Raw genomic sequence first — 25,106 nt, forward strand, 5'->3', positions numbered from 1 at the left:
TAACATTCTGTAATGTATCTCATCTAGGCCCAGTGATTTAAATGACTTTATAGAAAGAAGTTGAGATTCAATGTTTTCAGGAGGTAGATCAAGGTCATTAGAGAGTTGACTGTGACAAACAGAAGATAATTTAAACTTGGAACAATAAATGTATCATTATCAGAGAAAAAAGCTTTAGGATTTTAATTGATGTTTTTAGCCATTTCTTTTTCAAAATTAATTATAGCATTTTTGCAAGCTGCTTTAGCAAGCTGCAGTTATCCATAGTTTTTGTTGAGGATTTTGTTGAGTTATAATTTTGATTTAACACTAAGGTTGACGATATTTATGTTATTATAGTTTCCTTTGGAGAATAAGTGTTTATTAGAAGTATAAGTTGGTTTATCAATTGATTCAATTATTGAGGTAAATTATAAAAGGTGGTGATGACTTTTTTCAATTGGAGCAGATGGATTATTGGTGAAATCATATTTTCCATGGATGTTGTTATTGGATCGATAGTAGTTGGACTTTGATTCTTTCTAAAGTAGGTTGGTTTAGATATATGTTGCATGAGGAAGCAATTGCAGATTGAATCAATGAATTTTAAGGATTTTGGTGAGCGAGATGTAGGGTTTTCTTTTTTGTTAGATCTGTTATATCTAGTTATATCTGGGTAGTTATATCTGGGTTAGATCTGTTATATCTGGGTAGTTATATCTGGGTTAGATCTGTTATATCTAGTTATATCTGGGTAGTTAAAATCTCTTACAATAAGGATGTTTGCATTTTTCAAAAAGATTAGTTATGTGTTGATTTATATATTTATGTTGTTATATAGTTGATTTATATCATTTTCCTCATTTTTATTTGGAGATCTATGTTGTTATTAGTAGCTTAGAATTTGTTGTTTGAATCTCACAACGATTAATTGTATCAAAGCTAACCAATCGTGATTTTAACGATATATGTGCAAATATTGCTACATCTTACATGATTTATGTAATTTTGATTGGCAATTTGTTAGTAAAGTTTTAGTAAGATAAAGAGATGTGGTTTAAGTTTTTGAACAATGAAATTTAGTTCTTGGCGTTTTTTCAAAATTGATTATTATGCTCTTGACATATCTAAGGCTTTCAACTTTGTTTGGCATGCTGGTCTTCTCCATAAGCTTGTTTCATATGGCGTATCTAGAAAAGTTTTTGAGATTATTATCTAGGAAAGAATATATTATCTGATTATATTATTTGGGGAAGATTTTGAGATGACACTCTTCTTTATTTCTAGTAACTTCTGTTACTGGGAAATTATCTAGGAAAGAATATATTATCTGATTATATTATTTGGGGAAGATTTTGAGATGACACTCTTCTTTATTTCTAGTAACTTCTGTTACTGGGAAATTATGAGTCTCAATACAAAATGCTCATTTTCAATGCATACTCTTGATAGTTTTTTTTATACAAACTAAATTTTAATTTTTTCTAATTAAAAAATATTTAGCAAAAATAGTTTAGTTAAAATGAATATCCACATCAAATTTTTTTATAAAATCATTGCCAGGAAAAAAGTAAAATGGCATTTCTTTGTGTCATGACCACGACAATAATTGTTTCAATGTTTAAATGCGTTGTTTCAATGTTTAAATGGTTCAACAAAATTGAACCATTTAAACATTGAATTTAAACATATTTAAAGCATATTTAAATAAAATTTAAATAAAATATGTGTTAAAAAGAGTAATTTAAATAATTACATAACTGTGTATTTAAAGGTCAACAGTAATAGTTACAAACTAATTTAAAGTATCATTTCTTTGACATATTCTACATTATAATACAGGCAGCATATAAGTATACAAAAAATTGCACTTACAATTTTGTAGATATTATAAAGAAAGTTAACCGAATTTTAAAAAAATAGAAAAAGAACAAAGTATTGTTCGCCATCAACAATCAACGCCAGAGCAAGAATTGAAAAGGAGCTTGCTAAATGCAACAGTATAACAAGGAGGTCTTCAAAAATTGATATTCCTTGTTCTCCTTTTAGAAGAAGTTTATGCGTAAACCGTGTTCAATTGAATTTACCAAACTCACTATTTTATAACTCACTTTAAGAATAGCTTTACTACTGCAGTTACAAAGAAATAATTTATTAACCTCAAAAACTTTATATAAAGAAACGAATAACAGAGTGAAGACTAATTGTAGGGTAGTTAAAGAGGTCCAAAGGATAACGTAAAACTTTATGTAAAATGTTCATATATTTTTAAAAACTTAGGAATTGCTAAAATATACCTTGAAAATACCTAAAATATAAGGTTATCTGATAAAACATAAGTTCTGTTTCATTTTTTGTGGCTATCACGACTGTAACTGATTTCATTTTGAAATAGCAATGCAACTTTAGTACATAATGTACTATAAATTCTCCAGGTAGTAGTACCTGAACAAAGCTAACTTAACAAAAAAAAAAGATTTATTGGGTTCCTTGCTTATAGTTTCATCTTTTGCAATAGAAATGTCACACAACTGCGACTATATGGGATGACCCTTATAATGAACAAATTTTACTTAAATAATTAAATACGCGTGTTTATTATTTTTGTTTTGGTTGAGTTGTATATTATATATATAAACTAACAATAAAAAAACATTTTAATGATTATATAATAGTTTGTAAATTTTTATTTTAAATGCATTTTTTTTGTTTGTTTTTTTGTTTGCTTATTTAAAATGCAACCTAAACTAATAGACATTAATTAATTTATTTTTTTTAAAAAAGTTATATTTTTTGAGGGCTTAACTGTTATTTTTATTGTGTGATATTGTAGTTTTAAGAAACATTTTTATTTTATAGTTTTACTGTCTCCCAGATAATTATGAAATTATTGATCCATCCCTAGAAGATATTAAAGTAAGAACTATTTTTGAAAATTTAAAACTGGTATTTACTGAAACATTTTCTGATTTTGATCAGTTGAACAAATTTTTTTCTTTTTTTAGTATTTGTTACAACCTACATTTAGTAAAGAGCATATTCGTCTTCTTGATAGCTCTACCAAAGTATCTCGTGCTCTTAATGGAACAGTGTATATTCCAGGTTCTATTTACATTTTAGATATTTGTAATTTTATGTGGTAAAATGATTAAATAGTTTTACTTTTGTTAAAAAGGTTACTTTTTTTTTAGCTGCAGTAGAAATTTTAGATTTTTTATTTCTTTAGCTTTCTGTTATTATTGATCTCTTTAGCTTTCTGTTATTATTGATTTCTTTAGCTTACTGTTATTATTGATTTCTTTAGCTTTCTGTTCTAAATAATTACAAGCTCTTGAACGTAAAAACTTTCGTAACCACTTACAGTGTTATGTGACCTGTGACTTTTAACTTGAAACTTGTTTTCACCCAAGCATTGTACAATAAACTTGATATTTTATATTTATAAATGACAAATTTTTTTATTTTTCTACTTTGCCTCTTCATGGAATATATTTTGCTGATCTCTCCAAATAACCATATTGCAAATACATTGCACATTCAATGATCATTAACATTTTTTCTCTTTATTTTTATTTACCTTATTTAATTTCTTGATTTAATTTTCAATATTTTAGTCATAAACCAGAACTGGGTTTTGTTTTGGGCAAGTTGTGGGTTGTAGCAAATAAAGTTTGTTTTGGTTTAGGAATTGGGGATGGTTTAATGTTATAATGAGGTTCCTTCAAATTTTATAAATAAAAGGATAAGTTTTTGGTGAGAAGAGAGGGTCTTTCTTGTCAAAAATTGCAATTAAAATATTTAAGGTTATTCATGCAATATGTTTGATTAAACTATTACAAAAAATATATATGCAGTATATTACAGTATATTCTATTTTAGATTTTTATTACTTGTTTTCAGATTAACTAAATAATAAAAATCTAGTAAATTTTTATTATTTAGTTAATTTGGTTTGTTTAAGTTAAAATAAATATTTAGTATTTATTTAAGCTAATATGTTTTTTATAGGTGTTGTTGGCCTAAATAATATCAAAGCAAATGATTATTTAAATGTTGTTCTACAGGTATTAATTTTATTTATATATATGTATATAAATAAATATATATAGTAGAAAAAAAACGTGACTATGTGATTTCCACAACTTTAAGTTTCATGCTATTGCAATCATTAGGTGAAATACAAATTTATTTTTTTTGTTAAAAAAATTATATACAATTGGAACTAGTTATATAAAACTATACTTGTATCTAATCTTCAGGTTTGTGGTTGCTTAATAGAAATTAATTTTCGTGATGACATTTGAAAATCAACTTTGTTTTTTTATTAAGTAGCTCTTCAGCATTTTTATAAAATAAAATGATTTTTTATATGAACAAAGTAAATATTTTTTTGTTGTGTTGTTGTAAGCAGGGGTTCTTTTTATGATAGACCAAATTAATTCAGGTGTTTCTTTGAGTCTTTGCCATATATATTTTGGAGAGAGTGGTTACATTGTAAAGTTTTTTATTTGTAAATAATTGCTTGTGGTTTGCATATTTCTTTTTTTCCACACACTCTCTGATAAACCAATGTATGCTTTGCTGGGTGTGTTTGGGGAAGATGTTATGCATTTGTAAATTATATTTGTTGCTCTAAATATTTATTCAGCGGGCAGATTTCTTTTTGTTTGCAATTACAAGGAAAATTTTTACATTCTGATCGAAAATTTGCTAAAAATATTGGCATTCAGTTTTATACTCCTGAAGAGTTCTTAGATGGAGCAGCACCTTACCTAAAATTTGATTAGGGATCAATTGATCCAGTTAAAGCCTTAAGTGATCATTCTAAAGATTCTTTTGAAAATATTTGTTCAAATGTAAGAATTAGAAAAAAATTGTTATCTTCTATTCCCTATATAACCTTTATATAACATATTTTTATTACTTACTTTTTAATTAATATTATTATTATTGTTGTTACAATTATTATTGTTACTTATTTTTAAGTTTTTTTACTTTATAAAAAGTCAATAGTATTATATATAAACTATTAAAATTCAAATAAAAGCGCCAGAAACAAAACTAAAACAACTAAAGTGTGTAAACAGAAAATAATAATAAATTTTCCCCTAAGACCATTTAAACCATATAGGTACTTCCAGCACAAATAAACTAAAAACAAACAAATGGCAATATACCCTATTAAAAACCCTTTTAAAATTAAATAAAACACAATAGAGTCTTCAAAAAATTCTAACGCTGTCATAGATTCATTTGAATTTTGTTAACCAATCTGAAGTGTTAGAAAATGAAACAACCCGTGCAGCTTAAAATCATAACTAAAAATCAAGTAATATATGAAAAAGTAGAATATATATATATCGCCTACAAAAATGTAAAGATTTAAAAATGTAGTGAAGGATATAAGAAATTCTCTGAATAATAATAAAAAACGAAAATTGTGCATGTGAAAATTAAAACAAAGCTGAGTAATGAATGTAATATAATATAGCATAAAAGTTCCTTGATAATGGTAAAAATATGAAAATCAGCGGATAAATAATATATTAAAAAATAGTGTAATAAGATTAACTATATACTAAAATAAGACCAGATAAATTTTAGCCAAATAAGTGGTTAAAAAAATATTTTGGGTAATAAAGCAATAATATTAGTCGTGATATAAAAACGATGTATGAAGTGGGAAAAATATTGTTTAGAAGTAAAGTCTTCTCAACAGTCCGAATTAAAGGTAAGTTTTAGACCATATCTAAATCGAAGTTTCCGAAAAAGTAAAGTTTTCTATATGTTCGAATTAAACGTAATTTTGAGACCATAACAAAACAACAACAAGGCGTCCATCAACAAAATATGTCGAAAACCGCTAGTCAAAAAGAATCGCTCTTAACAAAAGCGATACAAAAAACTTCATCAACAAATAAGTAAGAACATAACTAAATCAAGGTTAACAAAGAGTAAAACTTATGTGAAATAATATTTTAGTATAAAATACAATAAAAGAAAAACAGACAATTTTCAGTTAAATTGGTATTTAATTAAATAGAATAACATGAGAAATATACCAAATACAAAATTAATGTAAAGAGCGGGAAAACATATTTTAAAATAAGGCTTTCTCTACGGTCCGAATTAACGTATATTTGAGACCATAACAAACGCACGAATAAAGTTTAATTCTAAACAATCAAATATGGATAAAACTAGAAAAATGATGTAAGGTAAACCAATAATATTATAACACCTAAATAGTAACACCTAGGAACTGTAACTTGGTAAAAAATATATATATATATATATATATATATATATATATATATATATAGATTTTTCATTTATGTTTTTTTATGTGCGGTTTGGATTAGAAATTTCTTGATTGATTTAATATTTTTGTGACTCGCAATAGGTGAAGTTGGTCATATATTTTTAAGATCAGTATCCTGTTCCACAATATTCCAGTGCTTTTTTATTATTTTATTGATAAGTTTTCCAATTTTTCCAAATGTTGTCACTATCGATAAAATTCTCTCTTTTTCTCTTTCTTCCTTATATTTGTTGTAGACAAGTTGGTGTTGTGTATGTCGTAGTGCTTTTTTAAAACCTTTGTTAATAGATTGAATCTTAACGCTTGGCTATATACTAAGTTGCTTTTTTGATGAGGGGGATGGAATGAATTATAATGTAATAGTGCTGTTGTATCTGTTGCCTTTTTGAATATTGTTTTTTCTAACTTTCCATCTAACTTTTTGATAATTGTTAGATCCATAAAATTAATAGAATTGTTAGAATTATTGAAAGTAAATTTGATCGTAGAATGGATGGCATTCATAAATTCCAAAACTTGTGTTAGTTTCTCTGGAAGCCCATGAAAAATAAAAAATATATCATCTATAAATCTTTTATAAAAAAAATCCACATTGAAAATTGGTCAATTATTTTCTCATCAATTCTTCCCATAAATAAATTAGCATAGGGTGGGGCCATATGTGTTCCCATGGTAGTACCTGTTAATTGTAAAAAGTGATCAGTTGAAAATTGAAAGTTGTTGTGGGTTAGGATGGTTTCTAATATAATGTCAATAAAATGCCTATTTTATTAATTTTGGGAAGGCCAAAAAACAGGGGTGTACGAAGAGGTATTTTTGGACGAAGGAACTCCGATGTTTTTTTATCAATCATATGATATATAGAAATATATATTCAATAAGATTGTTAACATCTCTTGCTATACTTTTTGTTGGATCTTCTGAGAGTATTTTATATGTGTTTTATCTGATAAAAGTAGTGAGATCTTCTCTTTATAGTCCGTTTTGTCTAAAATACAAATACCCTCTCCCTTGTCGGCCTTTTTTATGGTAATTGTGTGGATTAAGCATAAGGGAGTTTAGTGCGTGAATAAGTTCAGGAGTTGAATTTTTTTCATCTTTCGGTTGTTGTGAAAAAACAAGTGCGGTTATATAACTTTCTACTAAGTTAAGATAACTTATAATAGTTTTGTTATTTGTCATAAGGGGAAACCAATTTGATTTTTTTATGAAATGGATGCCTTGTTATCTCTTCGGTCCCAAAATAGAGTTGTTGGAGAAGGGTTGTTTTAAATCTTTCAAAAGCCGTTATGTGAATACGTTATTTTTACGAAAAAACTGTATTTGTATTTCCCATGATGATTGCAATAACATGAAACTTATAGTTGTGAAAATTAAGTAGTTTTATTTTCTACTATATTATAGCTCTAAAAAATAATTAAAACAGTTAAGGTATCATTCATCAATTACTCTATGCTGTATTTAAATATGTTAGACATTATTACATGTGTACAACAATTGTTTTTTTTATTTGTATTGTATTTATTATTAATTATTTTGACCATTTCTTTGAAAAATCTAGGGTAATTTTATTTAATAATTTTTTTTTATATAAATTAAATTAGTTTATAAACCCCCTATTTAAATAAGTAAATACTTTTCTTTTATATAAAAGAATGCCTGCCGAAACCTAAACTCTCAGTCGATTTATGTAAACTCCACTGTGCCTATTCCTATTTTAGTCAGTCAATGAATGCACACTCCACTGTGACTACTATTTAAATTTTTTTTTCATGCAAATGTTTATATTATGTACAACTTATTTGTATGCACATACAAATAATGAATTTCTTTTCAAACACATGAGATATTCTTAGTTACACAAAATGCATTTATATTTTCGGATTTTTTCCAGATATTTCTTAAAAATATTTTCCAGATTTTTTCATGATATTTTTAGGAAAAATTTTTATGGATTTTTATAATAAGACCTGGATAATCCCTGATATATATATATATATATATATATATATATATATATATATATATATATATATATATATATATATATATATATATATATATATAAAAACAACTCTCGGAATTAGGAAAAATGAGGTCGGCAAAAATATTCCCAACTAAATATTTTTGAGGTCGGCATATTATTGCCGAGTGCAATCAATATACTAGTTAACAGTAAATACTTTTTATAAGTCATTATTTTTTACTAGTCTATTGCTAGCACCTAACATATACAATAGTATTACTGAGCACAGTCCATATAACCTAAATGCCTTACTCAGTAACAAATATAGTTAGCAGCAACAACATTTTTCAATGGCAGCCTCCTTTTTATTCATATTTTTATATCATTACTAGCAATATCAAAACAGCATCAATGCATCTAACACCATCAGCTGTATCAATAAAAACAACAGTTTCACCAGTTACAATTATATCACCTTTTTAAAACTTTTTTTACTGGTAGTAAAACATTTATTCATATATTCTTTTGCAAAAATAGATTGTCACTGTTTACACTACAAAAAATGGATTGTCACTGTTTACACAAAATCATTATAACAATTAGACTAAAGTATTAAAAATAAAGAAAAATATTTTAAGTCTAACTGTGTTTAATGTTTGTATAACCTTGTGTTTTGCTTCTTATACTATTTTTTGTACTAACACGCAACACATTTTTTGTACTAACATGTCCAACAGGTTATAGTTTGAGATTAAACTAAATAAATACTGCTAATATATTTTTTATTTTTTAGGCTCTTGTTTTTGTTCCACCTATTCGCAACTACTTCCTAAGAGTTGAACATTACAATAATATCAAAAGACCTCCTGGTGATATAATGTTTCCTTTAGGTAAATTAGACATAAAGACATAATTTGTAAAAAAAAATTTTTTAATATTAATATATTTTAAAATTTTTGTTGCTATTAGTTTTATACTGTGTTATAATAAAACCAAGAAAAATCTTTTAAAAATTTTAAAAGAATTTTTTTAAATAGTTTTAATTTTAAAGTTATGATTTTTTATAGTGCAAAGATTTGGTGAGTTAACTCGAAAAATATGGAATCCTAGAAATTTTAAATCACATGTTAGTCCTCATGAAATGCTACAGGTATTTTTCATTGTGCTTATGTATATGACGTATATTGTTTATATACATAATATAATGTATATAAACAAATCATCATAACTTTGATAATTTTTTTTATTTAAGTTCAATTTTGTCAAGTTCAATTTTGTTTATTTTTTTAAGTTCAACTAATGTTGCAAATTATCAGAATTATTAAAAATTAGTAACAATATGAGGTTGGAGCATTAGGATACCCCTTGTAGTTTTATTACCTGTTATATATTATAGTTTTATATATCTGTTATATAAATTACCTATTAGGATCTTATAACAAAATACATTTTGAAAGAAGCAAATAAATATTCAATTGCAGAGAGGGGAAAAAAAAAAAATAGAACAAATTGCATTTTGAAAAAATATTTTAAAATAATGATTTAATTGTGTCTTACAACTTAAAAATTAATTATGTCAAGAACAGCAGCTACAACTTAAAAGTCATAGCTGCTGTTCCTGACACCATTGAATCAATTTACGCCAATATTTATTGAGGAATAATCAATTTAACTGAAAATTCATTCAAAGAAAATTTATTTAGTCAGCAAAAACTTTTGTTTCAGAGAACAAAGTTTTGACACATTAAGAGTTTCTTATCATTCTAACCCCTCCAATTGTTGTCCGATCAGTCTTTATTAGCAAGGTTATTGAGTCCTGTTTTGACAAAAGCCTTCTCTTTTTGATTGCTTAGCACAGGCAGCTAATCTTGAATCTGATCTCAATTCTGTTACAGATTGGGGCATGCAGTAGCTTGTAAATTGTAACTCCAACAAAACTCAGTTATTTACTGCAAACAACTATTGCAATACTGTCAACATTCCTATTTTAACGAATGATAACCCTCACACTGAGTTTTCTTCTTTATGTCTTCTTGGATTATCGTTTATAGCTGACCCTTCAAGGAAACCATATATACAATCGATTGCTAAATTAGCATTCACTAAGGTTGCTTTGCTTTGCTGTGCTTGCCATTTTCTCCTGATTCCATTCTCTACCTCTACAAATCTCTTATTCGTCCCTTTAGGGAATACTGTTGTCATATTTGGGCTGGTTATTCTCATGATGCTCTTTCTCTTCTAGATAAAGTCCAAAAATGCAATGTAAACATAGCTAGACCTGCTCTATCTGCTAAGGTTGAGCCTTTTTCCCATTGTCATAAAATCTCTTTCTCTTTTTTACAAATACTAACATGGTCGCTGCTCAAAGGAGCTATCATCTCTAATTCCATCAAATAAAACTCATTCTCGCTTGACTCGTCATTTAGCAAAATCTCATTTAAAATAAAAAGAGAATATAAGTTATGTTTAAAAAAAAGTTTTTATACAATCAAAAAATGACAAAACTTTCAACAGAGTAGTCTCTTATTCTTTAGCTGAGCGAGTTGTCTGTAAATTTAATGGAGTCAGTCCATTAAATTAATTTTACAGACAATAAGCTAAGTTTGAAGAACAATCCATTATAAATAGTAATTTTTTATTTTTTTATTTCTAATTTGCCTATTACTACACTAAATAAAGAACTTTTTTTTTTTTTTTGCAACAAGTTTTTAGTAATGTTAGCAAATAAATTATTATTATCCAAGTAACTTCTTTAACTTTAATAATATTCGCAAAAAAATTGTTATTTTCAAATATGTTCTTGAAGTTTTTAGAATATTCATTTGATTAATATATAATGCAATGATTATATATAATCAAATTCTTATATAAAATTCTTCTTAATGGTCAATGTTAGTATCAGCAAGCGATATAATCAAGTTTTTTATTTATAATGCCACAAATAATATTTTAAATAATAGACTACATATAGAAAATTTTCAGTAATACTAATATTGAAAAACAATTTTATATTTAAAAATTCCTTTTTAACATTATTCTTTGTTTTCTGGTAACTTCCAAATTTAGATAGTGGTTACTTGCAATTTATTTTTGAATGAATTAATGGGTGATGTGTAAGTTATCAGACAAAATAAAAACTTCAATAACTTATTTATATATAAAACTATATATATATATATATATATATATATATATATATATATATATATATATATATATATATATATATATATATATATATATATATATTCTTTTTAATTAAAGTATTTATCTTTTAATAAAAATAAGTTATTTTTTAAATGAAAAAACACCACCATCCGCAATTGATCTCAGTTTTGCTGACACCTTTCATAAGTGACTGTAAAAAATTTAAATCGATTTCTTGTAGTTTTAATTTAACTTGGTTAATCAAAACATGGTCTGTTAAAGCTTGCCGATCTCCCTCGTAAACCTTTTGTGCCAAACGTCCTCAAAAGTTTTCAATTGGTCATGCTTGAGGCACATTTGGGGGATTGAATTCTTTATCATTGTAATAGACATATTGGTCCATCAAATTTAGAGAATCTTTAGAATAATGAGACCTTGCTAAATCTGTCCATAATAAATAGTTAAAGTCTCTATAATTCTTGTAAATGAATGGAAGAAGTCGTTTTTCTAAACATTCACTAAATAGATGAATTAATGCTACAGCCTTGGAAGTGCGAAACATTGGACATGCCACAGTCAAATGAGGCTATCCACATGAATATTTTTTTTGAAATTTCTTATTTCCTATAAAACTAACACTTTCTAGACATGTTTTTTTGTTGTTTGAGTAGTATCCAGAATTTCCAGGCATGTTGTCCCCTGCAAAACAAAAGTATTTTTTGTCATCGATGATCAGAAGCAATTTTGTGTTATAGAGTTGGTTAACTAGTTTCCAACATCTTTTCTTTGCCTTTAATTGTTTTAAAGTTTACATTTTATAGAACATTTATACCTATGCATAAAACCACAAAAATAAACTGTTATGCTCAAATAATTAAATTCAGATTTGTCCAATAACTTCCGCATCGTATTAAAAATATATATTTTTATTGATTACCTTGAAAAATTATTTCCATATACGTATGTATATGTTGGTTTAAGTAATACAATCAAATATTATCATTATATATTGTTACATATAAGGAAATTACATTTTTTTAATGTAATCTCCTTATATGTAACAATATATAATAATAATATTAGATTACATATAAGTTTTTAGTGCTATTTTTCTAAAATTTGTTCATAATCAATATATGATTATATATGAAATAATAGTGGTAGAATCTTGTAAATGGATCAATAAATTTTAGTTGAGTTTTGAGTTTTTAGTTGAGCAGCAGCTACACTTTTTGTTCTTATTTGTTTTAATGTTTTAAGTATGATATATTAAAAGTTATGATGTATTAAAAATGATGGCATTGTTTCGTACTTCTGTCTTAAAAACAAATTAAGTAATATAAAGTTATTTGCAGACTTATTTGGAGATTTTTTTTTGATTTGAAGATTGTTTTTAGCACTTTATTTCTAAAATTTGTTTATAATCAAAAAATATAAAATTTTAAATCCTTGATCAGATGATATCAATTAATTCAATAAAATGGCTTCAAAAGAGACTTAAAATTTTATATATAATAAGGTTTTATATATAATAAGGTTTAATATAAAATATAGGTTTTATATTTAACTAAATCTGTTTTATAATAATGGTTTTTTATAAATTTATAAAATTTTCATTTGAATCAATAAATTAATTTGTTGCTATCATAAAGCATTCATGAATCTTGTTATGCAAAGATATTTTTTATCTAAATATTTTTTTATTTAAAGTTTTGACTGGGTATGTATTTTGAAAAGCAAACTAAACTAGAATAAAAAAATAAAACAATTAAAGCAAAAATCTGATCAAAAATTCTTAAAATTTGTTCTTTTTACATTTCACACTTTAAGCAAATTTTAAGATAAGTTTTAATTTTATCTTCTTAGCATGCTTAATCAGGAAGAGCATCTTATTTTTCTAACTAACTAAAATGTTTTGTTCAACAAAATAAAAATGAGGAAAACAACTTTTCCCATCAAAGCTACCTATCACAACGGATATTTTAGGATTGATTAGTTTTTTCTGAGAGATTCAAGTGATCAGAAGTAAAAAATTACACAGTTAATTTGTTACTGATATGATTCCAGTTAACTGCTACACAGCTAGCTTGTTACTGATATGATTCCAGTCTTATTTTTTCAGTGGAAAAAAGCTATTTGCAAGTTTGTACCTTCTGTAATGATTTAAAAGTTTGTACTTTCAGTAATAATTCAAAAGTTTTTACCTTCATTAATAATTCAAAAAGTTTCAATTTCAATCTAAATTAAAGCTAAACTAAAGTATCTTTTGGAAAATTAGTAAAACATTAAACTAAAATATCTTTGGGAAAATTAGTAAAACAGTTGAAATTAGATTAGGAAATTTTAAAAAAATCTATGTTAGAATTGAGCTTCATTAAGTTGCAGAGTGATAAAGTTGTAAGTTTTGCATAATTCCATATTAGTGACATCAACATAAAAAAATCAACAACAAAAAAATGGTTATAAATTACTTTGTTAATCTAAGCCTAGATTAGATTAACAAAGTAATTATAGAGTATGTTTATTAGAATGTGAATTAATTTAAGTGAATGTATATTCTTACTTTAAAAATAAAATGTTTACTGATATTTTTTAAAATTATCAGAATATGGATTTCTCAGCATGGGCTGAAAAATCCATATTATGCAAAATCTTAGTGCATCTGGTATCAACCTTCAAACCTTCAAAACCTTAACTAGATTGTTAAATTTATTGTAGGTGTTTAGGTTTCAAACTGGTTTAACATAAAAGTCAAATTGTATTGGGTTGAGGGCTCAAAATATGAGAATCAGAGGAAACCAGTTCTATTAAAAATTAATTTAAATACTGTTAAAATCTAACAAAACAAAACAAAAAAAGCCACTATTGCTTGGTTGATAACATTTTCAAGAATTCATTGAAGTAGATTTTATATTTAATATATATGTAATAATAATACGAATTTTTTGAAATATATTTAATTAAAGATATTAAAATTCAATTATACAGTACAATCTCTCTAATTCGAATTTCCTTAATTCGAAAACCTCCATAATTCGATTAAATGCAACGTCACTATGAAATGCGTTTAAGAAAAATCAACTTTCTATAATTCGAAAATCTCTCTAATTCAAACTTTTATTTTTCCCCATAAAATTCGAATTAGAGAGATTCTACATTATTAAGTAAATTTCATAAAATAATTAATTTTCAATTATTTTTATGGTTTAATTTTTTTTTGCAGAGGTTATTTCTTTTAAAAATAAAATTTACAGGACTGTCTAAAAAAATTAAATCTGAAAATAACATTGTTTTAATGTTTTGAAGAAATTAACATCTTAAGAGTTGATAATGCCAAGAGCAAGTCCTTATTGGGAATTCTTTCAAAAAGATTTTCATGGCAAGGATGTTGCCCAATGTAAACAGTGCCCATCAAAAATAAGCACCAAGCTAGGCAGCACCATAGGATTAAAGCTTCATCTTAGAGGCTGCCACAAAGATATTTTTAACAGTATTGAAAATGACAGAAAAAAACGATCATTTGAAGCATTGGCAGTGAAGACAATTGGTGTAGCTGCAGATAAAAATGTAAGTCAAGCCCAGGTTGTTGAAAAAGGTAAAAAAATGAAAATGGACATTTCTTCTTATTGCAAAGTAAAAACAAAATTCTCCTCAAATGATAAGCGACAGCTCATAGCAGACTTAGAAACCATGAAATATTTGTGCGTGTACCATTTACACATGTTGCTTCTGATGGGTTCAAAGATCTTATGGGTTTCACAATGCCTGATCACAATTTTAATCTTAAAGCACCTTCCACATATTCAAGGAGCAAGTTACAGATCTTATACCAAAATATCAGAGAGGCAATTTTGATTGTTAAGAAAAAGGATTTAGCAAATATTGATGCTGTTGGTTTCACAACGGATCTGTGGTCATGTAGAAGTAATGATGCATATGCTGCTTTAACTTTGCACTACATAACTCCAACTGTGAGCTTAAGTACTTTTTGCTTGGACGTGTTGCATTCCCCGAGCAACACACAGGAGATAACATTGCTCTCAAAACAGACACAATCATCAGTGAAATACCTTTTAAGCCAGACTGCAAAATGACGTGTGTCTCTGATAGTGCTGCTAACATGTTGTCAACAATGAAGAAATCATCAATGATCACTGAAAATACTACTTGTACTGCACATATTCTCCACTTGGTAATAACACAAGGTGTCAGTTCTGTAGAGGAAGTTAATGAGACGTTCCAAGCTTGCAAGAAGCTTGCTTCAAACACACACGGGTTTATGTGCATGATCTCTATTTTACATCTCAAACCAGCATTGAAAGCTATTACAAATAGCAACTTAAAACTGATGAAATTTTAAGATTGCTTATCCCTATCCAAGAGGATTTTGAAGTGATTCAAAAAATTGTTCCAATTTTACAAGTGTTCAGTAACTTCACAGATGTTGTGTCTTCATAAAAGTATCCTTCAGCTCATCTAATTATTCCTGACTTGTTTGATATTCAAGAAAAAATGAAACTATTAGTTTTACCAAGCGATACCATCACAACTAATTAAGTTGTAATGGTACGCTTGGTAAACTACTATCAAATCTCAGCAAAATGTTTCCAGAGTGGGCCTCAGGTTTGAGCAATAATGCATTAGCTCATTTCCTTGACCCCATATTTAAAAGTTACTCACTGCCAAGATTTTTTTTACTATTTTTATACTATTTCACAGTTAAAAAGATGTGCTTTAGGAGATGAGCAAGCCTAAGAGATGCAACATTTTCCAGCAGCAAGCACACCTCAAGAGCAACAAGACCTTTCCCCAGCTGAGGCACTCCTTCAAGAGATGATGAGCCACAACTGCCAGGAGTTACCTCACTTTTGCATGTCTAAAACATCACCATTTGAAACTGAAATAGAAGCATACAAGCGACTCGGCTTTCCACCAAAAAAATTTTAAATTGGTAGAAGATTCATTATTCTCAACTACCTCTTGGCAGGAGTAGCCAGAAAAGTTTTGTGTATTCCAGCATCATCAGCGTCATCTGAGTGTTTTCACAAGCAGGAAACATTGTTACGTGCAAAAGAACATTGTTAAAATCAGACACAATTGAAAATTTGTTTACATTAAACAAAACATTTCAAAAGCTGTTATTAAGAAGTAGTCAGTTGAAGAAGTTGAGCAGAACATTGATGAAGACTTTGATTTGTACTTTCATTAAAGTTTTCTGGTTTAAATAAAAACACCATTTGAAAATACTTTTTCTGATTCTTTAATAAATTGGGGCTTAATAAATCATTTTTTTCTGTCATTAAAATCGTTTATTTATGTATGGCACTGATATTTTGCCGATTAAGTGGAGCATTTGTAAAGTTAATGGTTTTAAATACTGTAAATAGCAAGTTCTTTTAATTGTTTATTTTAAGTATCGGTTATAATTCTTCACAAAAAAAAAAGTTTTTATAATAAATAAAACGAGTTTTTATAATATTGTATGAATTTTTTAAAATTCATTGTTTGTATTTCTCACAAGTGTTGGAGACTTACGTTTGAACTATATTTATTTTTGTTAATAAAATGTTTAAAAAAAAAACAATGTAATTTTGATCAAGCCTTGATACATATTTTGTCTCTGGGGAAATAAAAACCAGTTTAAAAAAATTTCAAAATAGTGGAGTGTTAAAAATTTGAACAATCATTTAAGCTAACCAAAAAAGGTGTTTGGTTCTTTTGATAGTGGCTTTTTAAGTTAACACTATCAAACACTTTCAAAAGATATTGTTCAATACCGAACTTTTGAAAGTGTTGATATTTAAAAAACTTACTTTTTTTCAAAATTTACTTTAATTTCAATATCTCAACTTCGGTAGTGACCGGTTATTAATACCGACCAGAATATAATACCAACTTTTCTCACTACCGCAATCCCTTAATGTATATACATATATATTAGCCTGTGTCATATTGTAACAAAATATGCATATGCATATATGGATGACTCTGCACCAAACCAGCCTATACAACAAATATGTTGAAATAAGAAAATTAAATGCAAAGTTTAAAAGTTTTTAACAAAAGCCACTAAACCAAAAAAATTAAAAGTAATTACAGTTCAGATGACTTAAAAATTTTAAGTATAACATATTTATTTTAAGAATAGTATAGTTTTTATTTAGTTATTTGCAAAGAAACACTACATAATCATTTTTTAATATAAACTAATTTTTTTTCAAGTTGTATAGGCTGGTTTGGCACTTAACCATCCATATATTAGCCTGCTTTATATTGTAACAAAAGTCAAAATCCCTGGGCACTATACTTTGCAATATTTGTCATTTACTTCAAAATGATCATGTTTAAAGTTTCAGCTTATAAGGTCATGTGTTGCAGCAATATGTTGCAACACATGACCTTATAAGCTGAACTCAACCTTATAAGCTTTAACTCAATTTTTTAATTTTTCACTTTTTTTTATGGAAAATATTACTTATAAAATAAACTTTATGTTAATATAAAAAGTATTGAAAATATTACTTTTAAAATAAGTTTTATATTAGTAGCAAAAAAATATTGAAATCCTTATTATCTTTATAATATTTATTTACCAAAAAATTAATTTGTTTAAATAATAACAATTACTAAGCATTGTTGTGGAGATATACAATATCAGTTTTTCCAATTTTTATTTTATACTTTTTTTATTGGATTTTTGTAGATTTTTTTTTTTTAATTTTATTCAGATTTTCTCATTGCAACTATAATTTTTTCAATAACATTAGCAGACATCTCCCTCTCGCTACAAGCATCACATTAGGGTGACTCTTAAAACAACATTTTCATAAAAACCCTGCTTCTACCCCTCTACTTTATTCTATATAATACTAAAACACTAGATTTAAAATTTTTTTGAGCAAAACATTATTTAAGGGGTAGCTCAAGACTTAAAAATTTGACGGGCCTTTAATATTTTGAAAAAGAAAGGTTCTTTTAAAGTAAGTCAACCTGGTACTCAAAAGAAGCGATATTATATAAAAACTTCAAAAAGAATAATCGATTTCCGTAAAAAACATGTTTAAAAAAATTATTCTTTTTAAACTTGAAAATAATGACTTTTTTTATTTTCAGCCTAAAAACAATAGTTTTTATGCATTTATGTCTGAAAAAAATAATTTTTATAAAAAATGATTTAAATTTTTGAATTTTTTATATAATTTTGCTTATTTTGAGTACCAGGTTGACATACTTTGGAAGAACTTTTTTTCAATATATTAGGGACACGTCAAATTTTTAAGGGTCTTGAGTTACCCCTAAAAATATTTTTTGTTCAAAATAATTTTAAACCTAGTGTTTTAGTATTATATAGAACAAATAAGAGGGGTTTTTTTAAAAATGCTGTTTTAAGAGTCACCCTAGCATCATATTTTGCCTTTGATCTTCAGATTTACTTGCATAGATGTAATCTTGAACAAGGTGAATATTTCTTGATGCAGTTATTTGTTAGTTGCATGTTTTTCACAAACTTGACAAAGTTTCTGTAGCTCTTAAAATGACTCTAACAGTCAGAATCTTTATATCTTTAATTATATCTTCCTCAGAAACACCAACAATGTCAAAAAGGATCCAGCTTTCTGATCCAACAAGCTTAGGAAAAGTCAAGTTATTTTTTTAATCATAAAATTTTGTGGACCTAAGCACCTTTGGTTTAAAATTTACTAGCAAATATTTTATCATTTCTACCTCTGTCATATCAGGCAGATCTTTGTCTGCTAATGCAAGAACAACTTGTTGTTTGCCCAAATACCATGTGTAGTGATTTATCCTTTTTATTACAACCCTCAAAATTAGGGTCGGCAATATAAACAACCCTCAAAATTAGGGTCGGCAATGCCAACCTAACTGCCGACCTTAAAGTGAAATGAGGTCTGCAAAGTATTGCTGACTTCGTTTCTATGTTTTATGGTAAGACCTTTGTATCAAATTTTTTTTACTGACCTGATGCTGACCTCTAAAAGATTGAGGTCTGTAAATTATTGCTGACCACATTTTTCCTAATTCCGGGGGTTGTATATAACATGCTTTTTATACATAACACTTATGAAGAAGCATCATTAAACTTTTTCTCTTCATTGTTAATATTTTCCGCCTCACTGTTAGTATTTTTTGTGTAACTTTAGTCATCTGCATCGTCAAAATATATAGTGCATCAGCCATGAATTTTGCATTATGAATTGCACCGGGCTGTGGGAATCTAAAGTTAAAAACACTGCCAAAAAAAAATGTACATAACTTGACTAAATTACAGTAGTGATCTCAGCAAAGGTTTTATTATGAAGTACAAAAGTAAAGTAGGTTAGGGCATCTTTGTCGCTTATATAAAATATTGAACTAAAAGTAAGGGTGCTCCAATTAAAGATTGACACATTCTCAAACTTGTTTACTTCATTAAATATCTCTGGCCTGATCTTTTTAAATTGAAGTGATTTTTGTGGACTCTTAGTTCTCCACTCCAAACAAAACTTGAAATGTGAAATGTTGACTTGACAAATTTGATGCCTACACAGAACCCAAAAATTATGTAATCAGTAATGGCTGCTATTGCTCCATAGTATTTATAAATTGCAACTTGGTCTGAAATAACTGCCAACACCTGATCTACACAATATTATAAATAACAAGTATTGAAGAATGTTAACAATCTCTCTTGTTTTCAATTATTTGAACACATATAGAATGTCTTCAAAATCCAGAGCATTTGGAGTAAGGTGTCGCAAAAACATAATTATATTATGTTTGTAATGAACTTATTAAAAAAAGCTTAAGTTGCTAACTTAGAGCCAACTTATGTTGCTAATGTTCAATTAAAAAGGTAAATTTAGTTTATTTTTGGTAAACTTAGTTTTTTTAGTTAAATTTTTGGGTTTTTTGTCACATGTTTTTGAAACTTTTGAGATGATAAAAAGAATAAATAAATGTATGTTATACAATTTAATATTTCATAATATTTTCTAAAATCTTCACAAGATAGCCACAAATATGGGAGAAAAGTGAAAGATACAGACTAATCCCAGAAGGCTACTGTTTATATGAAGACCTAGGTTTATAATATAAAAATTAAAGAGAACAAATTTATGTAGTTTCAAGTGTAATATTAAAAAGTATTAGAACCTTAAACTGTTTTCAATGGTAGGAAGCTCTCTATCTGGTAGACCATTGATGGTTTATTTCAGGAGGTAACACATTGTCCTTAGATTGAAAGACTTGCTATAATTTTTTTTGAACCTAGAAGATTTTATTTAGAAATATTAAACTAGTTTATATTTATACAATTTAGAATTGAATTGGGCAGTGAATTTGCATAGCAAGTTAGAATTAAATTTAGACGCAAATTAGACAGTGACTAATTGTGTGATACGTTCAATAAAGAAATGTATATCAAATTGATGACTACAATTTATTGGGAATACTTTATAAATTTTATTCCAAAATTTACAAAAAAAATTTTTTTATAATAAAAATTAAAAAATTTCTTGTTTTTTCAAATTGTAAAAAAACATCAACATAATTTTGTTAGACTTGTCCTACAGTTCTAAACTTTTTATGTAGTTTTTTGGGATCAAATGACCAATATCAGAGAGTATATATATATTTTTTTTGACACAGGCTAATATATATGCTATAATATATGTATATATGTATATAGCTATAGTTTATAGTATATGTATAGCCATAGACATAGTATATAAATACTGTATGTATAGCTCCAGACATATATATATATACACACACACACACACACACACACACACACACACACACACACACACACACACACACACACACACACATATGTGTACACATATATATATACACATATATATATATGTGTACACATATATATATTACACATATATATATATGTGTGTGTGTGTGTGTATATATATATATATATGTGTGTGTGTGTGTGTGTGTGTGTGTGTGTGGGTGTGTGTGTGTGTGTGTGTGTGTGTGTGTGTGTGTATTTATATATATATTTTTTTTTTTTTTTTTTTTTTTTTTTTTCTTATATGTATCTGATCCATTTATGCAAAACAAGCAAAAGAAATTATACTATGTTGTTCTACATAGTATAAAAAAGATGTGCAGTAAGGTATTTGGTGAGGGCCTTTAGTAAATATTATTATATTCAGTTTTGAAATAGCAATTTCAAAACTGAATTTCATAATATTTACAAAATAAACTGAAAATTTACAAAAAATTTTTTACAAAAATACTTTATATCAATTGCAGTAAACTCATCTATTAATTAAAAGAAATAATTAGAAAATTATTTTTATATTGATACAAAGGTCTAGGTTATTATTTTATAATAATATTTAAAAAATCTTTGGAATGGAGCGAAACTACTCATTATTTGAGCAAATTTTTACATAAAACAAAGATGCAGTTGAGTTATTTTCTGATCAGCCTCAAATACAAATGTATACTTAAAAATTGATTAAAAAGTTAAAAATTCACCATAAACATAAAAACAAATATAGATTAAAATAATATTTCCTATCATAACAAAGTTTCATATGTGGTTAAAAATTAAAAATAAATTTTCTACAATTTTAATAAGAATTATTTGCTGATTTGGTACAACACAAAAAACAATTGCTTTAACAACATTCTTTTATAGGATGAAAAAATTGAATAGTCATTTAAATAAAAGTTATAGTTTATAATAAGTACTTGTTATAGATAAAAAAAAGCTTTTTTTAAAATTTTTTATCTTTTTCCTATTAAATCTTGTTTTAAACATAGTTTAAGCTAAAAATAAAAATGATCAAATCCAGTTCTTTATGCAAATGTTGTTTTACTTATAAAGTTAATATTCTTATGTGTAAAAAATCATTTCTTTACAGTCAATGCATAAAAAAAGTTGTATAAATAGCTGTTCAAGTGCTTATAGACTCACTTCACTTCTTTTATCAAATTATTTACCATTATCATTTTTTTATTCTTGTATAAGATTGGCAAATAAGACTATTATTTATTTATTTTATTATTATTTATTGTATTATTTCATTCAGTAAAAATATTTTAACTATTTTCATGCCAATAATTTAAGTCATTTTGTAAGTTTTGTGACTTTATGCAATCCTCCATCCCCCTCCCTAATCGATATGAATACTACACTGATATTTTTATTACACCGACATTTTTATTACACCAATATTTTTATTGCACCGACATTTTTATTACACCAATATTTTTGTTTAATTATTCTTTTTTTCAAAATTTTTAATGAAATTTTGTTTAAAATTTTAGGATTAAATTTTTTCTTTTTTAAAAAAAAATTAATCTTATGTGTTTAATTTAACAGATGAGTTAAATTTTAGGCTGTTGTGTTGTGTAGTAATAGGCGTTTTCAGTTTACAAAGCAAGGTAATTTTAAAATTTTTATTGTTGGCAGTGTATTCTTCTTTGATGTTGATGTTGTTCATAAAGATAGATTTAATTATTAAGACTATTAGAGCATTTATTATATACTTTTATATAAACTTTTATACATATTGTTATAATTATGTGTATATACATATAAATATATATATATATATACATATATATATATATATATATATATATATATATATATATATATATATATATATATATATATATATATATATATATATATATATATATATATATATATATATATATATATATATATATATATATATATAAATATATATATTTTTTTGTAATTCACCTCCTCAAGGCCGAGAAGGCCACTACAGATGAGGAGGCTACTTAATAGTGTTTATAACCCTCTCTCAACTCTATAACTCCGAAACACAAACCTTGATGAAAAAGGCCACTGTGCGGTGAAAGAAGTTGAGTGCGGTACTACCAGGGACGTGGTGGGGATCAAACTCAGAACCTCTCGCTTATGAAGCATATATATATATATATTAACGCGTATTTAGCTAAGCAATATGATGCCATACTGAAATAGGTAGAACATGCAAGGAGTGCTATGTCATCAACTAAGGGTTTGGATTGGAACAACAAACGTTTTTTTCTTTTTCAAAAAACTTTTTATTTTTATTTTTTCTGACTTAAATCCGTAAAGATTAAAGTCAGCAAAAATAAAAAAGTTTATATATATACATGTGTGTGTATGTATATATATATACATATATATATATATATATATATATATATATATATATATATATATATATATATATATATATATATATATATATATATATATATATATACACACACATATATATATATATGTATATATATAATCAGTGTTTTTAATAATATATATATATATATATATATATATACATACATATATATATATGTATATATAATCAGTATTTTTAATAAAAAGCTCTTCGAAAATGAACATGGCCAGCTACTCCTCTGAACAGCTTCTTACAAGAGCTTATTTTCTGCATCATCTTCAAAGAAAAAAGGTCCAAGAACTTATTTTGCTTGTGCATCACACCGAACCATTACTTTTATAAGATGTAGACAATGTTGGTGGATTACTGTTGAATTTGCTGTACACTTTGTTTACTAACATAACTGTTTAGGTGGAAGTGGGCCTTGTCGCTCATAATACAGTTGTTAACAAACTCAGGTTTTGTCTTGCCAATTCTTGGATATTGATAGCATAAGCTAATTGTGCCCAAAAATTTGCTGGCACCAGTTCTATCCAGTTATTCCAGTTATTGTCTTCATATTCAAACTGAAAATACAAAAATAATAAAATAGGAAAATAATAAAATTTAGATTATGTATATATATATATTTCATTAATTGATTCTTGTTTCATTTAAATCTAATATGTTGTTTTTATTTGTTTTTTATTATTTTATTTATTAAAAGTTTTAACTTGCATAATTCTTATGTTTAAAACTTTTTCTTTGTTTTCAATTTTTCTATTTAGGTCTTAATATTTTTATTAGGTATCTTATACTTATTAATTAATTAAAATTTAAGTAACATTTGAATGAGACTATTCTCAGAGGCAGGTAACATTTAAAATGAGACTTTTCTCAGACAGAGGCAGGTAACATTTTTGATGAAAAAAGAGCTAGTTTGTTGCCGAAACAATCTTTTAATAAACTTATAATGAGCAACAAATCTTTTATAATAAATAATAAAATTATTTAAAATTCCCATATTATCAAATGAAATGAAATTTTTTATTTGTAATTTCATTTAAAATATTGATTAAAAAAATTATAATGCATTTATATGTAACATTGACAGCTTAATGCTTCATTATTATCTTCATATCTAAACAGAAAAGTACAAGCTGCAACTTAACAACAACCTAACAACTAATTAAACAAATTTTTTTTTAAATTCTGCACTATTAGTATTAGTAACTGTATAAATTCATTAAGATAAATGCAAACTATTAAATTAAAAGTTAAGAACTATAAATTAATTAAACCCTACAACTTATGATTAGCAGTGGCACTAAAAATAAAAATTATCGTTGTTATTAAATTTCAAACAAAAAAAAAATTTTAATTAGCCAAAAAAAAAATGCGTTTTTAAAGTTTATATAAAGTTTTAAAAAGTAAAATAAACCTTATAAAGTCTAACCTGTAATCCTCTAAGTTATTACCACCAGACAATAACTCTAAATATTTAAATTTATTTAAAACATAATCAAACATCTAACATAAA

General features: G+C 26.1%; 1 protein-coding gene across 1 annotated transcript in view; it reads left to right on the forward strand.

Moving 5' to 3' along the window:
• Positions 1 to 2,819: 2,819 nt before the first annotated feature.
• The window catches only part of LOC136090318 (ubiquitin carboxyl-terminal hydrolase 39-like), a 52,903-nt gene continuing 30,616 nt past the window's right edge, over positions 2,820 to 25,106 (forward strand). The window contains exons 1-6 of the mRNA XM_065816778.1: positions 2,820 to 2,895; positions 2,985 to 3,081; positions 3,988 to 4,043; positions 9,061 to 9,157; positions 9,335 to 9,417; positions 22,784 to 22,829. Coding sequence (XP_065672850.1) covers positions 9,145 to 9,157; positions 9,335 to 9,417; positions 22,784 to 22,829 — 142 coding nt within the window. The 5' untranslated portion in view covers positions 2,820 to 2,895; positions 2,985 to 3,081; positions 3,988 to 4,043; positions 9,061 to 9,144. The remainder of the gene's footprint in view (positions 2,896 to 2,984; positions 3,082 to 3,987; positions 4,044 to 9,060; positions 9,158 to 9,334; positions 9,418 to 22,783; positions 22,830 to 25,106) is intronic.

The sequence above is a fragment of the Hydra vulgaris genome, chromosome 13 (assembly GCF_038396675.1).
Source record: "Hydra vulgaris chromosome 13, alternate assembly HydraT2T_AEP".
Lineage (NCBI taxonomy): Eukaryota > Metazoa > Cnidaria > Hydrozoa > Anthoathecata > Hydridae > Hydra > Hydra vulgaris.